A 24774-nucleotide genomic window follows, 5' to 3' on the forward strand; every position below is an offset into this window, starting at 1 on the left:
TTGAATCATCCTTGTGAAATTGGGATGAATCCCACTTGTTAATGGTGTGTGATCTTTTTTATGTGCTGTTGGATTTAGTTTGTTAACATTTTGTTGAGAATTTCTGCATCTATTTTCATCAAAGATATTGGCCTGTAATTTTCTTTTTTGGTGGTATCTTTGTCTGGTTTCGGTATCTGGGTGATGGTGGCTTTATAGAATGTCCTTGGGTGTGTTCTTTCCTCTTCAATTTTTTGGAAGAGTTTGAGAAGGATTGGTATAATTTCTTCTTTGTATGTTTGGTAGAATTTGCCTGTGAAGCTATCTGGTCCTGGATTTTTGTTTGTAGGGAGTTTTTGTTTGTTTGTTTTTGTGGTATGTGACCTCTCACTGTTGTGGCCTCTCCCATTGCGGAGCACAGGCTCCGGATGCGCAGGCTCAGTGGCCATGGCTCACGGGCCTAACTGCTCCGCAGTATGTGGGACCTTCCCAGACCAGGGCACGAACCCGTGTCCCCTGCATCGGCAGGTGGACTCTCAACCACTGCACCACCAGGGAAGCCCTGTAGGGAGTTTTAAAAGTACAGATTCTATTTCACTTCAAATTATTGGTCTGTTCAAATTATTTCTTCTTGATTCAGTTTTGGTGGGCTGTATGTTTCTAGAAACTTGTCCATTTCTTCTAGGTTATTTAATTTGTTGGCATATAATTGTTCATAGTAGTCCCTTACAGTTTTTTTTTTTTTTGTATTTCTGAGGTATCAGTTGTTATGTCTCCTTTTTCATTTCTTATTTTGTTTATTTGTGTTCTCTCTTTTCTTCTTGGTGAGCTTGGCCAGAGATTTGTCAATCTCGTTTATCCTTTCAAAGAACCAGCTCTTGGTTTTATTGATTTTCTCTATTATTTTTTTAATCTCTGATTTATTTATTTCCTCTCTGATCTTTATTATTTCCTTCCTTCTGCTGACTTTAGGTTTTGTTTGTTCTTCGTTTTCTAATTCTTTTAAGTGGGAACTTATGTTGTTTATTTGAGATTTTTCTTTTTTTTTGAGGAAGTCTTGTATTGCTATGAACTTCCCTCTAAGGATTGCTTTTGCTGCATCCCATAGATTTTGTATGGCTGTGTTATCATTGTCATTTTTCTCAAAGTATTTTTAAATTTCCTTTTTGATTTCATCATTGACCCATTGGTTTTTTTAGTAGCATGTTGTTTAGTCTCCATGTAATCGTTTTTTTCTCATTTTTCTTTCTGTGGTGGATTTCTAGTTTCATACTGTTGTGGTCAGAAAAGATGCTTGAAATAACTTCTATCCTCTTAAATTTGTTAAGGCTTGTTTTGTGCCCTAGTATACGGTCAATCCTAGGGAATGTTCCATGTGCACTTGAAAAGAATGTGTATTCTGATTTTTTTGGATGTAATGTCCTGAAAATATCAATTGTCTAACTGTTCTATTGCATCATTTTGTATCTCTGTTGCCTTATTGATTCTTTAACTGGAAGATCTGTCCATTGATGTGACTGGGGTGTTAAAGTCTACTATTATTGTATCCCTGTAAATTTCTCTATGTCTGTTAGTATTTGTTTTATGTATTTGGGTGCTCCTATATTAGGTGCATGTATGTTGATGAGTGTAAAATCCTCTTCTTGTATTGATCCTTTTATCATTATATAGTGTCCTTCTTTATCTTTCTTTATAGCCTTTGTTTTAAGGTCTATTTTGTCTGATATGAGTATCATGACCCCTGCTTTCTTGTCATTTCCGTTTGCATGAAATATCTATTTCCATGCCCTCACTTTCAATCTGTGTGTGTCCTTTGCCCTAAAGTGTGTCTTTTGTAGACAGCATATTGTAGGCTCTTGTTTTTTTAATCCAATATGCCACTCTGTGTCTTTTGATTGGAGCACTTTATTCCATTGACATTTAAGGTAATTATTGATAGATATGTATTTATTGCCATTTTCAACCTTGTTTTCCCATTGATTTTATATTTCTTCTTTGTCCCTTTCCTTTTCTTTTTGTTTTTCCTTTTGTGGCTTGATGATTTTCTTTTGTATTATACCTATGTTCTCTTCTTTTTGGTTTCAGTGACTCTATTGTATGTTTTTGATTTGTCATTACTCTGTTTTTCAAGTTTGTTAACCCCCTCCTATATCTATTTACCTTAGACTGGTAGTCATATAGGCTCAAACACATTCTAGGAAAAACAAAAACAAAAAAGTACACTTTTTTACTTTCCTTCCCCACATTTTATGATTTTGATGTCGTCTTTTACATCTTCAGGTTCACCCTTCTGCTGTTCATTGTGCGCTATCATCACTTTCACAGAAAATTTTTTGATTTAAAAAATCTGTGTACTGGCTTATTTAAGTGTTTTCCAATTGTGATTTTCTCTTTCCTATAGATTCTTCTTTTCTTTTTGGAGAAGAGTTTTTAATATTTCCTTTAGGATAGGTTTAGTATTGGTGTATTCATTTAGTTTTTGCTTGTCTGAGAATTTTTTTTTTTAATCTCTCCTTCTATCCTAAGTGATAATCTTGCTGAGTAGAGTATCCTAGGTCACAGATTTTTCCCTTTCAGGACTTTGAATATATCTTGCCACTCCCTTCTGGCCTGCAGTGTTTCTGTAGAGAAATCAGCTGATAGCTTTATGGGGGTTCCCTTGTAATTAACTGTGTTTTTCTCTTGCTACCTTTAAAATCCTCTCTTTATCTTAACTTTTGCCATTTTTATTATAATATGTTTTGTTGTAGGTCTGTTTCGGGTTTATCTTGTTTGGGACCCTCTATGTTTCCTGTACCTGGATATCTATTTCCTTTTTTAGGTTTGGGAAATTTTCAGCTATAATTTCTTAAGATACATTTTGGATCCCTTTTTCTCTTTCTTCCCCTTCTGGAATTGCTATTATGTGTAGGTTGGCATGCTTTATATTATCCCACAGGTGTTTTATATTGCTTTCATTTTTTTTTTGTTGTTTTAATTTGGCTTTCTGTCTGCTGTCCTGATTGGGTGATTTCCATTATTCTATCTTCCAGGTCACTTATTTGTTCTTCAGCATTATTCATTCTGCTATTCATTGCCTTTAGCTCAGCTTTTGTCTCTGCAAATGAGTTTTCTAATTTTTCTTGGTTCCTCTTTATAGTTTCTAGTTCCTTTTTACAGTACTCTGCATTTCTGTTGATAGCCTTTCTTAATTCCTTCAGTATTCTCATTATCTCCTTTTTGAAATTGGTGTCTATTAGACTGAAGAGGTCTGCTTCATTGTCGGTTCTTTCAGGGAAGTGCTCTTGGTCTTTTAACTGGAAGTGGTTCCTCTGGTTCTTCATTTTACTTATATTTCTCTTACTCTGTGAATTTAGGAGAAACACTTATCTATTGTGGTCTTGGAGGGCTATTTATATGTGGGATCATCCCTGTGTAGCTTGTGTGAGTTCAGTATATTTGATGTGAGGGCTGTTTTTAGTATGGATGCCTGTCACTTGTTTCCTCAGTGTGTGCTGGTCATTATCCCCTTGATAGGGGGTGTGCAGATGCAGTGGCTGGTGCCCAGTCTTGGGGTTCTTGGCAGTGGCAGGCAGCTCAGGCATGCCCCAGGGACATGCCATGCATGTGAACATGGCTTTCAACCACTCCTGGAGTCTGGGAGGGAGGTGGCAGGGGCCCGTGACCACTCCTGGCATCCAGGGGGTCAGTGTCAGTGGCCTGAGACTGCTCCCGGGGTTTGGGAGGGAGGTGGCAGGGGTCTGCCATTGCCCCTGGAGCCTGTGCAGCTAGTGTCCTCCTCTCTGTGAGTGCACACACAGGGAAAAAGGCTACAATCCAGGTCCCGCCACTCCCCTCGGGCACCCCCCCCAACAAACAATGGCACCTGGCCTCTAAGGTGGCCCAGACTTCCTCTATGTACACCCCCTCCTGAAGTCGCACTGAATTCCAGCCCCCCGCGTCTGTCTCCACACAGCCAGCCCCAGTCCTCTCCTTGGTTCTGATCTCCGAAGCCTGAGTTCCAGCACCCAGCCCCTGCCGGCACTGGCGGACATGCACATCAGCGTGGGGAGTGAAGGGTGGTGGCACTGACTGTGCAGTTCTCCCTCTGCTCCAGCTGCCACAAACTGGCTTCTGTGCTTTCCTTTGAGGCTCTGAAGCTACCCCTCTGTCCTGGCTGATCTCCCCGCCAGGGAGAGGGGGCTTCCCAGGGTGCAAGAACCTTTCCTTTTTCACAGCTTCCTCCCAGGGGTGCAGGTCCCAGCCCGATTTCTCTCTCGCCTTTTTTTTTTTTCTTGTTTCCTACCCAGTTATGGAGAGATTTTCTTGCCTTTTCAGTAGTCTGAGGTCTTCTGCCGGAGTTCAGTAGGTATTCCGTGAGAATTGTTCCACATGTAGATGTATTTTTGTTGTGTTTGTGGGAGGGGGTGAGCTTCATGTCTTAACTATTCTGCCATCTTGCTCACTCTCCTGTATATAATAATTTAAATAAACCCATTTTGCAATACGAGATAGGTCTTACGTGCTTTCTATCCTAGTTGGGAACCTTCCGGTCTCTGGTGTCAGAAACCCAAGTCCAAGTAGCTTAAACACAAGGGGGCATAAGGAAAGCAGGGAAGAGGTCTCAGAGAACCTAAGGACAGAATAAATGGGGCCTTAACTAGGGATCTCCTATCACATCTTTGCCCCTCTTTTAGCTTCTCTTTTCCTGCCAGCATGTTTTCTCTTACCAACCACTGGCTTACTCTACACCAAGAAAACCAGTTGCTCAAAATTTTCAAGGTTTTCATCTTGCAGTTCTGGCATTAGAGCAAGACTAACTTGATTCTTAATCCCAAATGGTTAGGGACCCATTCCTAGAATAATGTCCTTAAGTCTGGGCAAGGGATTTTTTGAAAAACACAACAACTTGTGGAGAACCAAGTGGATGGAGTTGGAGGTGAGACAGGATGCCCCTAGCCCACTGCCCAGAGGAGGCAGTGGCAGACAAATTAAAAGACACCCATTATTTTTTCCTTCTCTCCCACATGAATACTGCAAACCCCAAATCTATTATATCTTATCTCAGCCTCTGCAAAAATAACATTATTGAACTTTCAGGGTTCCGGCAAAAGCACCGTAACTTTAGAAAAGCTAATTCTTACTGTGAACATGGCTCTGCAAGCGGCACGGAGCGTGCAGGCCGCAGTCTGTAGGCTGCGGGCCATCTCTGTGCCCAGTGCGCCCCTGACCGCTGCGGCCCTGGGGACTGTGGGCGGGCGCCCTCTGGGCTTGGCGCACCAGCCCTGCTCTGGTGTCGGGGCATAGATTCACAGACAAACATGAATGGGTACCAACAGAAAACAGTGTTGGAACAGTGGGAATCAGCAGTTTTGCACAGGAAGCTTTAGGAGTTGTTGTTTACTGTAGTCTGCCTGAAGTTGAGACAAAATTGAACAAACGAGAGGAATTTGGTGCTTTGGAAAGTGTGAAAGCTAGTAGTGAACTCTATTCTCCTCTATCAGAAGTAACTGAAATTAGTGAAGCTCTAGCAGAAAATCCAGGACTTGTCAACAAATCTTGTTATGAAGATGGTTGGCTGATCAAGATGACACTCAGTAACCCTTCAGAACTAGATGACCTAATGAGTGAAGGAATGTATGAGAAATACATAAAATCTATTGAGTGAAAATGGAACCCCTAAATAAACTAGTTTGAAACAACTTAATCTAGCACAGTTGTCTTAAATTAGTGGTGGATTTTTAAAAAGCAATTTTTAGCAAAAGAAACTACTTGCAACAATGTTTCCTGAAGAAAATACCCCTTAACCTCCTAATGACTTCAGATAAACACTATGCATCTTTTCCACAACATCCTATGATTTTTAGGCTAGTCTCCAGTTATAATATTCAGAATGCCTGAAATTATCTGTGGTAAAACTAGTTATAAAAATTATGTAATTCAAGGATAATATTGCTATCTTAAGCCTTATATGATATTGTAACTTGCTTACAGCCATACCTGGATTTGGGTCAAAATACTCAACGATCTTCCCACTGGAAATAACTGGTAGTGGAGAAAAGTTTGTTAGTTGTATAGTGTCCAATGCAGAACATTACTATCTTAATTTTGCAATACGCTGTGTTTGCGGTGCTGTTTTCATACAGTGAAGCAACAGCCTTGCAGGAAAATAAGAAACAGTTTAATAATAAAATATTCAACTTCTTAATTAAAAAAAAAAAGAAAGCTAATTCTTAGTCTTGTGACTATTCCTAAGTATCAAATGTGAAGATATGCACAGTAAGACAGGAAGGTACAAGCAGGTTATTGAGGCTGGTAGGGATCAGCTATATGAACTTTCTAGTTCAGTTCAATTTCCAACTCTGTATGGATTGTGATTTTTATTCCCACTCCTTTTTCCCTAAAATAACTCTTTTCACCTGAGGGAAAAAAAGAATATATTTGCAGCCGCTAACATAAAACATGTTGTGTTGCATAGATCCATTTGTATTTTTAGAAGGCAGGGTTCCACAGTGCATTGTTCTGAAACTTTAGTCATTTGCTTATCAGCCCTATGATTTCTGCCGTATCTGAGTAGCACCTACACTATTCACTTGTTCTGTTTCTTTTGTAAACTTAAATATCCACTTTAATCTTATGTTTCTCTTTGATATGCTAGTTACAATTTTCCCTAGCCCAGATGACAAAAACTACATAATTTAAAAGGTGTTGACAATAAGCACTTAGCTATCTTCTATGCCTCCTCACTTTGGCAAACAATGCTATAGTGGAAAATCATAAGCATTCAATGGCTCATGACTGCAAGAAATTGTGTTTATCCAAATTGAACACATTTCTCTTATAACTTGTTCAGATAGAAAACAAAATCTGTACCTTTGTCCTAGGGGAAAAAATTAAGGAGCATCTTTATTTATCCTTTGGCTCAGAAAAGTGGGAGGAATTTTATTTCTTCTGTATGGTTTAGTTTACAATAAAACTAATTTTTATTACACAATACATAAATTCATCTTTCATCTAAAAGGTGAACATATTGCAGTTAAGACTAAAATTCTCTTTGATCATCACCTCCCCACTCCTCACTAGGGTTAATCCAAGTTATGAATTCAGATTGTATCCTTCCAGACTTCATTCTTTGCGTCTGGCCACTAGAATATCTGTTGTGTTTAATGGTCAGTTAAAGAATGCTCAGATTTCCTTAAATGCCTTGAGCCAGTCAGTCCCCCTTGACAAAGTCAAGGGGCTCTGTATGCTGGAGCGCACCTTCAATGCACAGGGAATTTACAATTCTGCCTTAACCTTCGCTCCCTGACTGCACAAGGCCTGAAGATCAGTCAGAAGTGAAATCGGGGCCTTCTCAGGTCTTTGCTGAGCATGCACACAGCCCTGCACATGCACATGGCCTTCTAGACCCCAAGAACTATGCTGCAAGCTTTTAAAAGCCCCCGAGGACATCTCATTCCCCAGATCTTGCAGTTTTGGGCCAGCTCTTGTTTACCCCCGCCGGTATTGCAGCCTCAAGTAGCTGCAGGGTTAAACAATTGCACTATCTTTCAACAAATGCCCTGGGTATAAGGCTTTCCCACAGAGTGAGCTCTGGGGCAAGTTAAATACAACCACCCTGCCAGTGGGGCTTTTCCAGAGAGCCTGTGAGACAGGTTAGATGGTGACAATGCGCTGGGATGAGCCATTTTGAGGTGCTCCAAACCCCGTGTGCTCCCTCTAGTGGTTGCAGGGCTGCTGTTTTTCAAGACTAGTGTGGAGCTGGGCTGGGGTAGGGTGTGGGGTGTAGACTGGGTTAAAATATCACAAAACCTGCAGTTCTTACCAAGGTTCAGATTGTTATAAGCATTTGGTTAATTTCTGGAGCTCTGAAAAAGTTTTCAGAACTTTCGGGACAAGTTATTTTTTTGTTGTTGTTGTTGCTTCTATGGAAAAGCAGATTCACAGACACCCTCACTCCATCATTCTTGGAAGTCCCGCCCCCCCGTTTTCTCACTGTTGATGGAAACAAGGCCAAGAATTTTTCTTCTGTTAGACGAGACATCACCATCCATATCCATGTCCGGGATTTGGTGGGAAATGTGGTCAGGTGCAGAGCAAAGGCCAACCAACAAGGACAGCTACTACTCACCCCTGTCCACAAGCACCATTCCAGAACAAGACCTAGAGTTTCCGGGTCTCTCAAACTTCAGTGGAATCTGGAATCCCAGTATTTCGTGGGAAATTGCCACATTTTAATTTATTGCCTATAATTTTTAAAAAATCAAAATACTGCACCCAAAATAACACATGGTGGCAAAAGACTAGTTTGGAGCAGCGAGTATCTTATGGCTCTCATCACTGCTATGTGAACTTTTCCGACCAAGTCAGTCAACTGAATTCAACAAACCTTTTTTTAGCTTCTATTATGTGCCAGAGAATATGCTGTGTGCTGCGGAGCTGACTGAGACTTGCTGCCCTGGGTACGTGTTCCCTTCCCCCAGCTTTTGAGGCACTTAGAGTCTAGCAGTGGAGGTGGGAACCTTTTTGAAGTTACCACCCCGAATAAAGGGTACCAGTGCCGGTACACAGATTTAATTGTTGGTTTAATTAGCCCAAGGTAAAGTGTTTAGAAGGGTCATTCTGTCTTTCCTCTGTAGAGGGAAGTGTGTGTGTGTGTGTGTGTGTGTGTGTGTATGCGTGTGTGTGTGCGTGTGTGTGTGCGTGTGCTCACCCACCATGACTGGGGGGTAGGGAAGGGATAAAATGAAAGCTGCATAAATCCTTCTGAGGCAAAGGGCCAGAGAGCCAACTTCTGACCTGCATGAACAGCACTGAAGGCGGAATCCCACGGATGCTTCTTTCTTGGTTTATCCATTCATAGAGGAGAGCGCACCCTCTAGCAGCTTCCTGAGGAAGGGTGCATGGGAGGCAAAGTCGTGAGGGCTCCAATTTCTAAAAATGGCTTCATGATACTTTACCCTTGACTGAGAGTAAGCAGGTGGGAAACCTTTCTCTTTCAAAATCTTGACATACCTGCCTGACGGACTCCTCGCTTCCAGTGTTGCTACTGAGAAGAACACATCTACTCTGACTTCTAGCGCTTCTGTGTGACCGGTTTTTCAGCGTGTTGGGGAGCTTCTCTTGGTCCCACTGTTTGGAAATTTCAAGATGGGTGCCTTGACAGGGGTTCTAGTCCCATCCGCTGTGGTGAGCTCCCTCGTGCCCTCTCACTATGGAAACTCAGATGTTTGATGATTTCCTCCCCTACACTTTCTATTCTTTCTGAAGTCCCTATTGTTTAGATATTGAATGTCCTGGTCTGATTCTGATCTTATCTTTGCGTTTTTTGCTCTATTTTTAGGTTAGTCTCAATTCCAGCTTCCAACCCTTCTGTTTAGTTTCTAATTTCCAAGAATGTTCCCGTGTTCTTCACGTGTCCTTCTTCCATAGCATCCTATCCTTAGTCTACAGATGACTTGTTTTTTTCCTCATCTCTCTGGGGATAGGATCATCTTCTGAAGGTTCTTCTCCCTTAGCCTCTGATTCTTCCAAGTTGTTGGCTTTGGACTTTTCATTCATGTTAGCAGCTTTCATCAGATGTCAGGTTACCTTTGGCTAAGCTGGAGGACTAAAAAGCTGATAGAGGATTGTTGACCAAGAGTTTCACCGTAGGACAGTGGTTCTCGATCTTGGCTGTACAATGGAATCACCTGGGGAGCTTTAAAAAACGTTGATACTCCAGAAATACTCATTTTATTGGTACAGGGTCTGAACACAGGGATTCTGAAAAGCTTCCCGGGTGGTGTCACTGTGTAGCCAAGGCTGAGAAGTATCACCAAAGGGTGCTCTGGCTGAACCACTTCATCTTCCGGCAAGACTAACATTCGCTAAGTCCAGGGCCTATTTTACCTTCTCCTGTGGATAAACTTTTGGTTTCTGCAAGGGCGGAGGAGCAGTTGTCCAGCTGAAAGTAGGGAGGGATTTTGTAGATGTAATGGCCCTTTTAGCAGCTTTCTACCAATACTATTTGAGGCGCCTCTCCCTCTTCACCCTCACTTTAAAGTGACGTGCTTCTGTCAGTTTTCGAGCCTTCAGTGTATTCTGCATGTAAATTGAGTTGGTGCTCATTTTCTCCCCCGCTAAATGAGAACTCAGCTTTCTTCAGTCAGGTTTCCAAAATTCTGGTGCTAACAGTTCCCATTCTTCTGTGTTGAGAGCAGTTATGACTTAAAAAAAAATCCTTTACTGTGTTTTCAGGAGTGGAGTGTCGGGAGCATGCAAAATTTGATGTGTTCAACTTGTCACTTTTACCCAAAAGAATGATTATCGCCATTCTTTATGCGAAAGAAAGCTTTTAGTTATAAACAATCGGTTCCCCCATTCATTTTTCCCTCAGGGGATAAAAAAGATAGTAGGGATTCCAAGCAAAACAATCTAAACATCAGGGTGAAACCATGACTGTAGTGGGAACACTACACTTCATTGCTATTGTTGTTGTTGAATGAGACCCGGAGGAGGGAAGGGGGTCAAAACTGTGCGAGTCCGTAATGGAGAAGGTGCACCCCAGGTGCTAAGTGAAAAGAGCTAGACCTGGGCTCCTGAGTCTGGTATATAGATAAAATGTTAAAGACACACTCTTTATCCCCACAGACTCTGACAAAGGACTGACAGCCCATGGGCCTTTACGGTCCGCAATCCCATGTTAGTTGGCCCATTTAGGGACATCTGGATTTGTAGCTGCTGCTTTTTGTTTTTTTAATTGGGGTGTAGCTGCTTTACTTCTGAAACATCAGCCTACGTGATTGTGGGTGGCAATCCTGCAGGACCTCAACCAGGAGCAGGGTGGCAGCCGCCCCTTTAGACGGTACAGCAAACAAACACCCTGCGCTATGCCACTTGCCTGGCCTATAAACACATTTGAATTTACAACTTCTGGGATGTGGTTTAAGTTTTTAAAAAGTAACAACAACAAAAGCAATCCTATTCATGGCAGAAGAACCCTACTTAAGTCAGAAAGAATTAAAACATTTATTGGGCATAAATATATTACATATACACTACAGATACAGTTAGGTATTACATATAGCATAGTATTTGCAAAATCTATACATTAAAATTGATATGGCAGTTTTAATACAATGTATATGAAATAGTCTAAAATTTACAGGAAAACATATGATTATTTTTTTTTTTTCTCCTAAAGTTGAAAAGCTTGGAATGTATGTCCAACAGTGAGGTAAAACATTTTGTCTTTCAATTTAAAGAACTGTGCAAGGATAACATTCAAACACATGCAGTTAGGGCACTTTTCAATTTTGACAGGAATACTGAATTACTGTAGCCAACAAAACACGGTTAGAAAATGCCAACGTTTCAAGTTGATAAGAACAAGGCAGGTAATATTCAAAAAATCTTTTTAAAAAGTTGTTTTCTTTTTAAACAATTTCTTTGAGGACAAAGGGCATTTTGCTTCACATGACTGGAATTTTCTTGTGCCAGGGAGGAGTTTGACATATAGAGCATCAGAAAGCCACTCACTCGTTCCTACATATTACAAAAGGGCAAAGAGAGAAGGTTAACATAACACTTTATTTTATTGTTCATGTGTAATGGCAATACATATATAGTTATATCAATATCACATATACATATCTGTGATAGAAAACAGTGCCAGATAGTGTAATAACTTTTTGACTGAAGGGATTATAATGATGCCGAATAAGGGAGAGCAATAAAATAAAGTGCCGTCAGCTAGTGTTTCACACACAACAGCTTTCTGGTGGTTAAACAGATAGCATGAAAATCTCAAAGATCAAATATTCATAGCAATTTTGGCTTAAAGTATTATTTCATTAAAAAAAAAATCCAACCAATTCAGAGAACTTCTTTATAGCAGCAGTTCTGAAGTGTTTCCAAAAAAGGGACTTATTTTTTTCTCCTGCAGACAGGGTTCTCGTACTCAGTTGAATCTTCATTGCTTAAAAAATGCCTTCTCCCCAAAACACCTGCATGAGATTGTTTCAGAAAATGCAGATGCAGCGTTACAGTGGATCATAATACACATTTAAATAGAGGGATGAGTTACGCAAGGCCAGAACTTTGGCAAAATAATTTCATCTTGATGCCATCAGTTTGCAAGGCTAATTAAACTAATTATTCTAGTCAATAACAAAATACAGAACTTTCTAGTAGTACTTATTACATCAACGTAGGCACACAGAATAATTCATTGATCTTAGCACTTTCTTTCAAGAGATGATTATGTTTTTCTTGGGTACATGTAAACGTTTCAATCGCTGACAATGGATTTTTTTTGGCATTTAATGCACTAGATACTCTTTATCTTTAAAAACACAAGAAAATGTCAGAAGAATGACAATACTACAGATGTTGCCAAGGAACGAGACTGACCTAAAATTACAAAAGTATAAAACACAAAAAAATAACATGCTACAAGGGAAAATTAGTACATAAGTACATTTAAAAAATTTTACAATAAATAAAGATTGCACTGTAATTGGCATTTAAAGTACTGTATGCAGAATATAGTATAAATAAACCAAAAACAAAATAATGTTGGTTTCCCCATGACTTTGGTATGGGAATATTATAAGCTAGTACAGGATACTGCATTTTAAGACAACACAGACCAAGCACAAAATAGCTATGATCAAGAAAAACCAAGTAGCAAAAATATACAAAAACAGAAGCAGGGGGATACACTGTGTCTGTTGCACCCTTTTGGAATATATTTGCACCTCCAACTCTTAAATGTCCCTGAGGTACGCGAACATTATGGACTTCATATAAATAATCCAATGACTTTGGGTTAAAATTGATTATCTCATGACTCAGAATAAACATGCAAGAGTAACACTTTGCACTCCAATAGCACCTATAGATCAAGGATCTCAAAGCACTTGCGAACATTAGAATCCCCATTTTATTTTTTATTTTTAATGCATGGGAAAACTGAGGCACAGAGAGGTAAAGTGACGTGTTCAGATCACGCAGCAAGTTAGTGACAGATCCAGGGAGATAATCTAGGCTCCTTGACCCCCAAACACCCTGTGCTTATTACCACCAAATACCATTCCCTCTCCACACATGGCCAGGTCAACCCCACAAGAACAGGAACTACAAATTGAGATGACTCTTTTGGGCTTTATCAATTTTCACCTGCTGTTAGATTAGTATTATGTGCACTGAATTAAGCTATTGAAATTCAATCACTTCTTTGATACTTCACTGAATAGCCTAAAGGCAAATTTTTCAAAAATAATGAGCTGATGTGTAAGAAGATTGATCACAATTAGTGTAAGTCATGGACAATGGGCAGAGGCACTAAACTGTCACCAGTTCTCGTCATATAATTCTGGTCAAACATAACAATATAATAACTCTAGTGATTAGATCAGAAGTAGTTATATACAAAGACAGACAGACAAGTTAAAGCAGCTTTTAAAATAGCTGAACAAGGAAACTAACTATTGCACAATGCCCTCGAAAAGTTACTGCTATGAATTGATGTGGTACAATCTACAATGCTCCATAATTTATAGATGCATTTTGGTTACTTGATTTCTTAGACAGGCAGCTCATAGTGTTAAAATCATAAGAAATACAGATTACTAAAACATTTTAAAGTACACATTTTGATCTCAATGAGCTAAACACAGTTAAATAACTGAGTGACAAAATGGTTGTTTAGGGCAGCCTTATCTGAGTGAACACATCTTCTGTGTGTGGTTGTGTGGTGATACTCTGAGAACACTGAAATCCTAGCCCTGTAACTACACACACTGTGATTCATGTTCACAGGTACAGATGATCAAGACATAAGAAGTGACAGGTGAATATAAATTACTAAATGGTGACATGGAAAAAAAAAAATCAAAGGCTTGCAAAAGACATCAGTGAAAACAGAATAAAGGCAAATCTGAAAAATTTAAAAGAAAACGTAAGCTAGCTTTAGCTTTTGGTATCTGGTTTGTTTCTTTTTTTTTTTTTTTTTTTTAAATCCAGTTTAACCTCTTCCTAGTTTTGCATTTCAAAAAGGTGCACCAAAACACTGATATTTTTTTTCCTAGCTAAATCTGTAAAACAAGTATATAAATCAAAGAACAAAAGGGCTTAAAAAGGGGAGTATCTGAATAAATGTGTGTATTAAAATGTGTAGCATTAATTAAATTCATACCTCTAGTTTTGCTGGGTTTGTTTACTTCATTAAGAAGTACTGTAATATAAAGGCAAATAAAATGGACAAAGTTGCAAAGCCAACCACAATGAGGGCTGCAAACTGTTCATCAGTAGGCATCATGCTCTTCATTTTGGGATCATCTAAGCTCCCCATGTCCCCTGTAAGCATGACCTCACTTCGTTGTAGTACAAAAGCCGCAGAGGGGCTGAAAGCTCCGCTTAGCTCCTGAGAGGTGTCTAAACAGCGACGACACGCACACACGCGGAACCTATAGTCTGTGTTGGTCTGGAGGCCTGAGATTTGGAATGTGGCTTCTTCTCCCTTGTACACCTTCAAGAAAAAGAAAAGTCCCGGTCAATAAATTTATAACAACACTGTGGTCTCTAAAGTAATAACTGTATAACATCGGGGGCCTTGTAGACCTGGCTTGGTCTATGTGAACTCTGCAACAACAAAGAGTACATGGAAAGGCATTTGTCCCAGTCTATATTTCACCTGTAAAGTATTCTGACCTACTCTGAATAAAATAAAATAAATTCAGTGACTCTGCTATTGACAGGAGATAAGGCACTGACCAGAAATACAGGTGATACAAGTAATGATGATGCATCTAGCTAAATTTTAATAATTTAGGCTATAAATCAGCAGATGACTTAATTCATACAAAGGGCTCTCTGATCTTGCTGCAAAGAATATTAAAAACAAATTATAGAAATAAAGTGCAAAGTCTCAGTTGAATGGTCCTTTGACTACTGACTACACCATTTAACACTACTCCATCAAGATAGCCCACCTCCACCCCTAAGAGGTAAGAACTCTTCTGACTTCTCATTCTGTAATTTGTTTGGCCTACTCTAGAAGTTCATGCAAATGCAATCAAACACTACGCACTCTCTTGTGCCTACGAGGTTCATCCATGTAATCGATTCAGTAGTTGTTCCTTTTACTGAAGAATAAGTACTCTATCATATGCCTATACTTTGATGTATCCATTTGCTTTCTGACAAATATTTGCATTGTTTCCAGTTTGGAGTTTTTATATAGTAAGAGTACTATGAACATTTTTGTACAGATCTTGAGGACTTAAGTTTCTCTTTTTCTTGGGTGAATACCTAGAAGGGCTGGGTATAAGTCTACATCTAACTGCATGAGAAAGCTGTCCCAAGCACATCCCTTTGCACTCCTGCCAGCTAAGCATGAGAGTTCCAGTTGTTCCACACCCTCACCAACATTTGTTACTGTCAGTCATTTATATTTTAGTCACGCAAATGGGTGAGAATGGTACCTCAGTTGCATTTCCCTGATGCCTAAGTGTTTCCCACCTTTTCAGATGCTCATTTGGTCACTCACATACCTTCTTTTGTGAGGAGTGTGTGTTCAGCTGTTTTGCCTATTTTTAATTTGTTTGCTTTTACTTGTAGTGGCGCCTTAATCTGGATGTAAGTTCTTTGTCAGGTATGTGTTGTGAATATTCTCTCCCAGTTTTGTGTCTTCCCTAATCATTTCTTAAGAAAATTTTTGATGCAGTCCTATTTATCACAAATTAATATTTAATTAATTTAATGGTCTGTCTTAAATGTTTCCTGTCTGTTTGACCAACTTGTCCTTTTTCCGTTAAGAATCTAGGATATTTTCTTCCCCTTTGTTAACACTGATATAATCACCATGAGGCTTCCTACTATGAGGACTTTAAATCTACCAGTTTACTTAGCGATTATAAACCTTTGAGTTGACTGAAGAAAATAGGTATCTTTGAGGGAAGGTGGTAGAGGGAGAGCGCACGTGGTTCTTCAATCAAAGTGGTACTGATCCTCAAAATACTCAGAGGAAATGATAACCGCCTTAAAATTACATAAAAATCCATGTCTTATATGAAATAGAGATAGGAAGAAACTAGCTGGAACTCAACCAAATCAGTAAAGAGATTCGGCTGATGAAATAATTAAACAAGAAATTAAAATTAACTGAACACTTTGTAGCTGAGTGGCACTGAGTTAGCCTCTGTAAAGTGCTTAAGACATGCCTGGTACATGGGTAAGTGCAGAGAAAAAGTTAGCTATTATTACTACTACTACTATTTAGAACTTTAAAACAACTCCAAATATATTCTTAAAATACAGTGATTAAAAGTGACAGGGGCATTTTCAACCTAGTGGCAGGCCACCTTAAGTAAAGATGTGAATTTTGCCCATTAATACCAATTCCCTAGAAAATAGAGTATTTCCAACAATTTCAACTTTGTCTGAAATACTCTCCAGCTATAGAGAGCTAGTGGGAATCTACAAAGATTCAGTGTTTCTAAAGCCTGGCACGTAAACTTCTACAAGAAGCAGGACATGGTACCAGAGAACCTAAGTGCGCTGGCCACTCACTTAGCGTTGAGCAAACAAAGACAGCAAGAGGATCACAGTTTAGAAAAGGGATCGGACTTCCAGTGCTCACCTGATAGTCAGCCTTTTTAAGATTTTTCCTCCCCCATTTTCGAACTTTAGAAGTAGACTTGAAGAGTCTTACTGTATTTTCGTTTAGTGATTAAGCCCCAGAAAACCCATTCTATTTCTCATATATTCCTCTATAAGATTTGAAGCACATTCCTCCTGGTGAGTTACTCTGTTTCTTTAAAGATTGTGGCATGTGTCTTAGCAAGTGGGGTTACAGACAGAACTGGGCGGGAGCAACCAAGAACAAAAGAGCTGTAAGAAAACCCCCAGCCATCCTGAGAGACCACTCCTTTCTGGTCGGTCATTGTTCCAATGATGAGTTAGTTAAATGGCTATTTTAAGACGAGCTTGTTGTCATGGTGACTGCCCCAAGCTATTCAGGAGTTCGGACTACACCATGAGAGCACTGTCTATGAATTATCTCCCAACATGTGGGTGGTCTCAGGAAAACAATGGTGTACGCTTTTTTTTTCTTTAAAGAGACCTTTTCATTGTGAATGTTCTTAATTTCCCAAATTTAGATGCTCAAGTTGGTATTGTCTTTTCTTCGAAACTGTTGGGACCATTCACGAAGGGAATGATTTGCAGCCTTTGGGAACAGCATACTACCAATCCTTTGCCATCTGAGCTTCGGGTTCCTGTCTGCAATGGCCCAGGTATACAATCTGTTCTGTCTCTATGGTGGTGATAAGTTAATGTCAGGCTGTTGATGGAGTTGGAGAAAAGCTGCCATCTACGCCTTAGCTGCAAGGTTTCTCGATACACCTCTTTCGTCAATTCTTTTGGAGGCCTCACCTCTTGAATGTTTACCCTTATCAAAGGGTGAAATATTGTAGCTGCTGGAGCTCTTCTGTGCAACCCCAGGGAACTGGGTCTAGTCTGACTTGGCCACTGGGAGGCACTGGGCAGCTTCTTCTCAATGGCAGGACCAGGAACTGGCATCAGGATTCCAGGTCTACGTCCTTGCTCTGACCCTTTCTAGGTTTGTCACCTCGGGCAAGTAACAGCTTTGAGCCTTATTTTTTTTCATCTTTAACCTGGGGACAGTTACAGTACCTAACGTTAACCCCAAGAGGGATTGAGTATTAAGTGAGAAACTATGTGAAAAATGCTTTGTGAAAGGAATATACTGGAGATAAGTCATCTTTATCAAATTTAATCCTCCTGATTACTCTGGCAGGTATTACTCCCATTTTAGAGATGATAAAACTGAGGATCAGAAAGCTGTTAATTTCTCAAGGTCTCAGGTGAATAAGGGTAGTGGTAGACCCCAGACGAGATCCCACATCTAACTCAAACACCCCTGCTCACCACTGGAACTGCTCCAGCTCCACTGGTTCCACGTCTTTGGTGGAACCCGTCCTCCCCACTTCAGTCCTCATCCACTGACTACGGTGTGATACCAGGTCCACTTCTCTTGACCTTCTGACTTTGTCTTCCCAGGGAGTCCCACAGCCTCCCTGGTGTTTCCACGAAACACTTCCAGATCACCCCACCCTGGGTCCACTGCCCCAGAAGGAAAGCACTGCCTTTCCTATATGATGTATGGAAAGCAGCTCCCCAACCCAGTCTGTGCCAAGGAAAGGCTTGGGCAGCATTTCTGTGACGTGGCCTCTTAATTATGCCAAACAATGACCTCATGGCTGAAAATCACTTAATTCATAACCTATCCCTACAGATGTTTGAGAGACTTTTGGAAAGTACATATAAATGTTCATTTATATGTAGTATTAAATGATTTCTATGGTTTCCAGGATTTGCATGGCTAGCTCCTTCTAAGAAAGTTGGCTCAGAAGTATATTTAATTTCCCAGAAACCCAATTCATGGAATCTTGAACATCGACTTTATATGTTAATTTTGATGGTACTTCCCAACTCTTAACTCCTTAAAGATCCCTAAAAATGTATTGATATTTTGAAAGCAAAGGAGTGCTACTGTTCTCATAACCATTAAGCAAAAAGCTTAGTGAAGGAAAAATGAACATCTAATGGAAGGGAACTTCCTCAATGACAAGTCCAATTGAAAGCTGGGCTTTAATTTGTAAATATGTTTTTCTTTTAGCTATTCTTATTGTTTTAATTAGAAGCGCTCCCCTTTTTCACAAGCACTGTCAACACAATGTTAATATTATCTTTAAAAGTATATATATGATGAATATATTGAGTGTGGGACTGTGTTCTATTATCTCCAGAGCAACCAGCACAATGGCTATTAACAAAGCAGGTGCTCAGTGAATGCTCTCTAATTAGAACCCTTAAATACTTGAGAGGAGATATGCTTATACCACACTACTTGAAAAGAGAGGAAAATTACCAGCAGCAAGTACATGTGAACATTAAGTATCAGAACCCGCACACAAACCACAGGGTTTAGAACAGGTACAGCCGTGATTATACAAAATGGAATCGTTAACAAGGATTGAGTTGTTTTCAGTGTATTGATAGTAGTCAACAATGCTTATTAAGCCTTTTGGATCTTAGTTAAGGAAAAATTAAAACAATCCCAATACTCCATTTCCTGAGGATTCTGGTTCCTGAGGTTTGAGATAACTGATTTGTTTTTGTGTAAATAATCACAGCCACGAGATCGCAAAATCAGTAAGGTCATCAGGCCTGCAGCACAGCTGAGGTGACTTTTCATGGGACTGTGCCTCTCACCGTGGCAGGGCAGCAGGCCATGCCTCTTACCCCTTTGTTTTCATTCATTTTGACAGGGGCACCATTACAGGCTCTTCCTCCTGCCTCAACCCAATTTAAAAGGCATAGTTCCATTTAAGATTATCTTTATTGAAGTAACCAATCATAATATCACAGTAAGTATACAAGCAATATTATTTTTACAAAGACTATTTCTGTCCTTGATTTGATGTGCAATATGTTTTAAAGTAATTTTGACATGTTTGTTCCAAATGAGAGGATTTAAAGTAATACCCAGATAATCGAAATGAAGAATCAGTGACGCTTAATTCAGAGTAACATGCTGTGTAGTTGAAATCTTTGAAACAGAGAGCCTTTGGGGGAGGCTGCTGGAGGCTGGGATCTGGGTCAAGGCCTGCATCTCTTTACTAATGCCATCCTTCTCCCAGGAACTGGAAAGGGAGACATAACTGCCCAGCATTGCCATCTACACAGCGCCCTCTCATGACTGAACAGATCTGACGCTCACAGTAACCCTGAGGTAGAGAATTAGTATCTCCACTTCGACAAGACAGCTGAGGCTCAGAGACGTGAATTAATTCCTCCAATATCACATGACTACAAAAGGCAGATTTCACCTCCCTTGCCCCCCAGCTACAGTGGGAATTCACTACCCTGCAGACTTCCTCTGTAGAGGGTGCAATGCTGGGCAGGAATTGTTGCTCCTGAGCCAGAGGACAGGCCAAGGTACTGTTACTGAGCTGCTTCTTGGGGGCACGCTGCTTCTACCCCAGTGGGCCCAGAAGCTCTGAGAGCACAGACTATGCTGTTCTGTTATATGCCAGGCAGCCCTCACAGTGCACAGCACCTACCAGTTTCCCAATGAACCAGGGGCCCTACACCTGAACGCCATGAAACTGAATATAAATTTGTTTCATATGCAATTTAAAATGGATGTGTGCATGAATATTTTTCTGATAGAACGGGTCATATCCTGCATCAGATACTTAAACGGACCTATAAACCTAAAAAACTTAAGAAGACTCAGCAAGATAAATGATAGCTTTTAGATATTCCCACCTTGATCTATTCTTACTTTGCTTGGGATCTGACCCTTTATTTATACAAAGATGAAGAAAATGTGCAATAAGACGGTCACAGCCTATTTAACTTCTGTGTTAGGGAATTAAATCACAAACTATTAAAAAAATATGTAGGCTCCAAGTCCTTAAAATAGTTCTCTCAAGGTCAAGAGAAGAGCTTTCTTCCCAGTAACTTGTGTGATACCACGAAGAATCAATACACATCCCAATACTATATTCTAAAAATGATACAAAATAAATTTATACAGAGATGCCATTAAGTTAAATGTGGAGCTCTATAAATTTTCAGATTCTTCGAAGGTTTTCATAATGCAACAAATCTGAGCACCAACAATATTAATAATTTGTCACAAATTTTGACTCCCAATAGGTAATAATTTCTTGCAGTTTGCTACCCTTTTCTCATCTTCAGTGTTTATATTTAAATACTTTATGTAAAAATTATTGCTGTCTGAACAGGGATATGAATGTGAATCATTTCGCTTTACATTCTTACGTATATATTAAACTGTTTATGTTATGTCTCGTGAGGCAAAAAAAATCAGTCACCTGCATATACATACAATTTTCATTCTTTTTAAGAATGCTTTACGGACCTCGGGGGAAGATGATGGAAGAGTAAGGCACGGAGATCACCTTCCTCCCCACAGATACACCAGAAATACATCTACACGTGGAACAACTCCTACAGACCACCTACTGAACGCTGGCAGAAGACCTCAGACATCCCAAAAGGCAAGAAACTCCCCACGTACCTGGGGAGGGCAAAAGAAAAAAAGAAAAAACAGAGACAAAAGAATAGGGACGCGACCTGCACCAGTGGGAGGGAGCCGTGAAGGAGGAAAGGTTTCCACACACTAGAAGCCCCTTCGCGGGCGGAGACTGCGGGAGGTGGAGGGGGGAGATTCGGGGCCGCGGAGGAGAGCACAACAACAGGGGTGCGGAGGGCAAAGCGGAGATTCCCACACAGAGGATCAGGGCTGACCGGCACTCACCAGCCCGAGAGGCTTGTCTGCTCACCCGCCAGGGCGGGCGGGTCTGCGAGTTGAGGCTCCGGCTTTAGTCGGAGCGCAGGGAGAGGACGGGGGTTGGCTGCGTGAACACAGCCTGAAGGGGTTAGTGCACCACGGCTAGCTGGGAGGGAGTCCGGGAAAAGGTCTGGAGCAGCCGAAGAGGCAAGAGACTTTTTCTTCCCTCTTTGTTTCCTGGTGCACGAGGAGAGGGGATTAAAAGCGCTGCTTAAAGGAACTCCAGAGACGCGCGCGAGCCACGGCTAAAAGCTCGGACCCCAGAGACAGGCGGGAGACGGTAAGGCTGCTGCTGCCGCCACCAAGGGGCCTGTGTGCGAGCACAGGTCACTATCCACACCCCTCTTCCGGGGAGCCTGTGCAGCCCGCCACCACCAGGTTCCCGGGATCCAGGGACAACTACCCTGGGAGAACGCACGGCGTGCCGCAGGCCCGCCCCGCACTCCGCGCCCCTCCCTCTCCCCGGCCTGAGTGAGCCAGAGCCCCCGAATCAGCGGCTCCTTTAACCCCATCCCGTCTGAGCAAAAAACAGACGCCCTCCAGATGCCCTCCAGCGACCTACACGCAGAGGCGGGGCCAAATCCAAAGCTGAGCCCCTGGGAGCTGTGAGAACAAAGAAGAGAAAAGGAAATCTCTCCCAGCAGCCTCAGAAGCAGCGGATTAAAGCTCCACAATCAACTTGATGTACCCTGCATCTGTGGAATACCTGAATAGACAACGAATCATCCCAAATTGAGGAGGTGGACTTTGAGAGCAAGAGTTAAGATTTTTTCCCCTTTTCCTCTTTTTGTGAGTGTGTATGCTTCTGTGTGAGATTTTGTCTGTATAGCTTTGCTTCCACCATTTGTCCTAAGGTTCTATCCATCCGTTTTTCTTTTCCTTCCTTCCCTCCTTCCTTCCTCCCTCCCTCCTTTTCCTTCTTCCTTCCTTCCCTCCTTTCTTTCTTTCTTCCTACTTCTACTAATTCTATCTCTCTATATTTTCTCCCTTTTATTCCGAGCCGTGTGGATGAAAGGCTCTTGGTGCTGCAGCCAGGAGTCAGTGCTGTGCCTCTGAGGTGGGAGAGCCAACTTCAGGACACTGGTCCACAAGAGACCTCCCAGCTCCACATAATATCAAATGGCGAAAATCTCCCAGAGATCTCCATCTCAACACCAGCACCCAACTTCACTCAACGACCAGCAAGCTACAGTGCTGGACAACCTATGCCAAACAACTAGCATAACAGGAACACAACCCCACCCATTAGCAGAGAGGCTGCCTAAAATCATAATAAGTCCACAGACACCCCAAAACACACCAGCAGACGTGGACCTGCCCACCAGAGAGACAAGATCCAGCCTCATCCACCAGAACACAGGCACTAGTCCCCTCCACCACGAAGCCTACACAACCCACTGAACAAACCTTAGCCACTGGTGACAGACACCAAAATCAACAGGAACTACGAACCTGCAGCCTGCAAAAAGGAGACTCCAAGCACAGTAAGATAAGCAAAATGAGAAGACAGAAAAACACACAGCAGATGAAGGAGCAAGATAAAAACCCACCAGACCTAATAAATGAAGAGGAAATAGGCAGTCTACCTGAAAAATAATTCAGAATAATGATAGTAAAGATGATCCAAAATCTTGGAAATAGAATAGACAAAATGCAAGAAACATTTAACAAGGACCTAGAAGAACTAAAGATGAAACAAACAATGATGAACAACACAATAAATGAAATGAAAAATACTCTAGATGGGATCAATAGCAGAATAACTGAGGCAGAAGAACGGATAAGTGACCTGGAAGATAAAATAGTGGAAATAACTAATGCAGAGCAGAATAAAGAAAAAAGAATGAAAAGAACTGAAGACAGTCTCAGAGACCTCTGGGACAACATTAAACGCACCAACGTTCGAATTATAGGGGTTCCAGAAGAAGAAGAGAAAAAGAAAGGGACTGAGAAAATATTTAAAGAGATTACAGTTGAAAACTTCCCTAATGTGGGAAAGGAAATAGTTAATCAAGTCCAGGAAGCACAGAGAGTCCCATACAGGATAAATCCAAGGAAACATATGCCAAGACACATATTAATCAAACTGTCAAAAATTAAATACAAAGAAAGCATATTAAAAGCAGCAAGAGAAAAACAAATAACACAAGGGAATCCCCATAAGGTTAACTGCTGATCTTTCAGCAGAAACTCTGCAAACCAGAAGGGAGTGGCAGGACGTAATTAAAGTGATGAAGGAGAAAAACCTACAACCAAGATTACTCAGCAAGGATCTCATTCAGATCTGATGGAGAAATTAAAACCTTTACAGACAAGCAAAAGCTGAGAGCGTTCACCACCACCAAACCAGCTTTACAACAAATGCTAAAAGAACTTCTCTAGGCAAGAAACGCAAGAGAAGGAAAAGACCTACAATAACGAACCAAAAACAATTTAGAAAATGGGAATAGGAACATACATATCAATAATTACCTTAAATGTAAATGGACTAAATGCTCCCACCAAAAGACACAGATTGGCTGAATGGATGCAAAAACAAGACCCATATATATGCTGTCTACAAGAGACCCACTTCAGACCTAAAGACACATACAGACGGAAAGTAAGGGGATGGAAAAAGATATTCCATGCAGATGGACGCCAAAAGAAAGCTGGAGTAGCAATTCTCATATCAGACAAAATAGACTTTAAAATAAAGACTATTAGAAGAGACAAAGAAGGAAACTACATAATGATCAAGGGATCGATCCAAGAAGAAGATATAACAATTTTAAGTATTTATGCACCCAACATAGGAGCACCTCAATACATAAGGCAAATACTAACAGCCATAAAAGGGGAACTCGACAGTAACACATTCATAGTAGGGGACTTTAACACCCCACTTTCACCAATGGACAGATCATCCAAAATGAAAATAAATAAGGAAACACAAGCTTTAAATGATACATTAAACAAGATGGACTTCACTGATATTTATAGGACAGTCCATCCAAAAACAACAGAATACACATTTTTCTCAAGTGCTCATGGAACATTCACAGGATAGAGCATCTCTTGGGTCACAAATCAAGCCTTGGTAAATTTAAGAAAATTGAAATTGTTTCAAGTATCTTTGCTGACCACAACAACATGAGACTATATATCAATTACAGGAAAAGATCTGTAAAAAATACAAACACATGGAGGCTAAACAATACTTAATAACAAAGTGATCACTGAAGAAATCAAAGAGGAAATAAAAAAAATACCTAGAAACAAATGACAATGGAGACACGACAACCCAAAACCTATGGGTTGCAGCAAAAGCAGTTCTAAGAGGGAAGTTTATAGCAATACAAGCCCACCTTAAGAAACAGGAAACATCTTGAATAAACAACCTAACCTTGCACCTAAAGCAATTAGAGAAAGAAGAACAAAAACAC

At 40.6% G+C, this 24774-nt stretch overlaps 1 protein-coding gene, 1 long non-coding RNA gene and 1 pseudogene across 9 annotated transcripts in view; 2 read left to right on the forward strand and 1 right to left on the reverse strand.

Moving 5' to 3' along the window:
• The first annotated feature begins 5109 nt into the window (after positions 1 to 5109).
• LOC113623209 (glycine cleavage system H protein, mitochondrial-like) lies at positions 5110 to 5626 on the forward strand (annotated as a pseudogene).
• A 5323-nt stretch (positions 5627 to 10949) lies between these two features.
• The window catches only part of FNDC3B (fibronectin type III domain containing 3B), a 357900-nt gene continuing 344075 nt past the window's right edge, over positions 10950 to 24774 (reverse strand). For 7 of the 8 annotated variants that reach the window (XM_027111777.1, XM_027111778.1, XM_027111752.1 and 4 more), the window contains one exon: positions 10950 to 14470. In XM_027111777.1, coding sequence (XP_026967578.1) covers positions 14159 to 14470 — 312 coding nt within the window. In that variant the 3' untranslated portion in view covers positions 10950 to 14158. The remainder of the gene's footprint in view (positions 14471 to 24774) is intronic. The other variant, XM_027111774.1, reaches the window with a different exon arrangement.
• On the forward strand, positions 15430 to 21033 carry LOC113623091 (uncharacterized). Its single transcript, XR_003433779.1, has 3 exons — positions 15430 to 17237; positions 19296 to 19394; positions 20904 to 21033. It is a non-coding gene; the product is annotated as an uncharacterized LOC113623091 (long non-coding RNA).

This window comes from Aethalodelphis obliquidens, unplaced genomic scaffold (assembly GCF_003676395.1).
Source record: "Aethalodelphis obliquidens isolate GAN/ISIS:26980383/991018 unplaced genomic scaffold, ASM367639v1 scaffold1, whole genome shotgun sequence".
NCBI classification, from domain to species: domain Eukaryota; kingdom Metazoa; phylum Chordata; class Mammalia; order Artiodactyla; family Delphinidae; genus Aethalodelphis; species Aethalodelphis obliquidens.